Below are 1,278 nucleotides of genomic sequence, written 5' to 3'. Positions count from 1 at the left end.
CTACAATCAAGTTTCATAATAAATTTACCTGTCTTGGAGATGGGTAGACAACGTAGTGGTTTCCGTCATCGGCAGCTTGACGGCAGATGGTTCCATTAAAGTTGGTCTTGAGGGTTGGAGCACTTGGAGCCATCATAACCTCATGAGCAGATCCGAAAGCCTTCTGGACGCGGGATCCCAAGGTGTTGGTGAACTTGATGCTGGAGACGTCCTTTCCAAGCTCGGCACGAAGATCGTTGATGATCTTGACGTACTTGTCTGGGCATGGCTGAAAATTAACGGTCAAATGATTGTAAATCCCTTTGAGTATAATGCCGTTCTATTAGAGGTTTTACGGTATACCAATTTCTCTAAGAATTTGGTTTTTTTCCGAGAAACAATAAATCTTGATGAATGGAAAAATATATAATTTTGATTAGGCCCTCAATGTTTGCTAATATTGGGTTGTTACAGTTTTCAAGCCAATATATTTCAATGAAAAACTGTCCCTGTTCTATTTTTCCAATAATTTATACTTGCTGAGTTTTCATTTTTCATCATTCAACAAAACACAACATTCTAGTCTAGTTTTGGTTTTGAATTCCGCTCAATTTTCTTCTCCATGCCCTACGGTCGACGAGGTCGAGACGTGTGCAAGAAGTTTTCTGTGCAAACAAATTAACTAGTAGTCGGATGTTGATACATCCTCTCTTTCCTTCTCCTTCTCCTTTAAAGTGAATAAACATAATAGGGAAACGAACGCAGCAGCAACATCTCAAGTGTCATCTATCCGCCCTCTCATTTCTTGTGGTCACTTTTGTAAGAAACCGAGTATTTGAGGTACCTTCTAAAACGTGAAAGTGTCAACTTCCGTTTATCCCTTTTTGGCTTATTCACCTTTTTGCTTTTATCTGGATGTTGCTAAACAAACAAGTTTGAAAAATAGATGCTAGGAATGGGAGGAAAAAACGACTTGACTGTTTAATGAGCCGTGAGATGGGCACTAAATCATTAGAACAGACCGGCTTAACACATTTTCTTAGTAATTGTTGACCCTTTTTGAAACATCCAAAATGGTTCAAATCGGATTTAGTTTTTTCTTAGTTCTGGACCCCCATAAAACTTTCAGTTGTTATTCTTGGTCGTTTACAATCCATTAATCATGATATGTAGAACAGAAGTTTTATTTTTGGTTGACTGAGTTTGAAAGTTCATAAACTTTCGGGAATGCGGATGCATGGTGAAGATGCAAGACTTACTTCCATAAATCATTGAAGAGGAAACCGTAAATGACAAATG

At 38.2% G+C, this 1,278-nt stretch overlaps 1 protein-coding gene across 1 annotated transcript; it reads right to left on the bottom strand.

Annotated features, from left to right (window-relative positions):
* Positions 1 to 13: 13 nt before the first annotated feature.
* Positions 14 to 530, bottom strand: CBG22789 (the record flags this gene model as incomplete). Its single annotated transcript, XM_045240328.1, has 2 exons — positions 14 to 268; positions 516 to 530. The coding sequence occupies 2 exons, from the start codon at positions 528 to 530 to the stop codon at positions 14 to 16; spliced, it is 270 nt and encodes an 89-aa protein (XP_045097659.1).
* Between the last annotated feature and the right edge of the window lie 748 nt (positions 531 to 1,278).

Source organism: Caenorhabditis briggsae (genome assembly GCF_000004555.2).
Source record: "Caenorhabditis briggsae complete genome, chrX, whole genome shotgun sequence".
Lineage (NCBI taxonomy): Eukaryota > Metazoa > Nematoda > Chromadorea > Rhabditida > Rhabditidae > Caenorhabditis > Caenorhabditis briggsae.
Note: the sequence above shows the minus strand (reverse complement) of the source record. Positions and strands in the feature narration are given on the sequence as shown.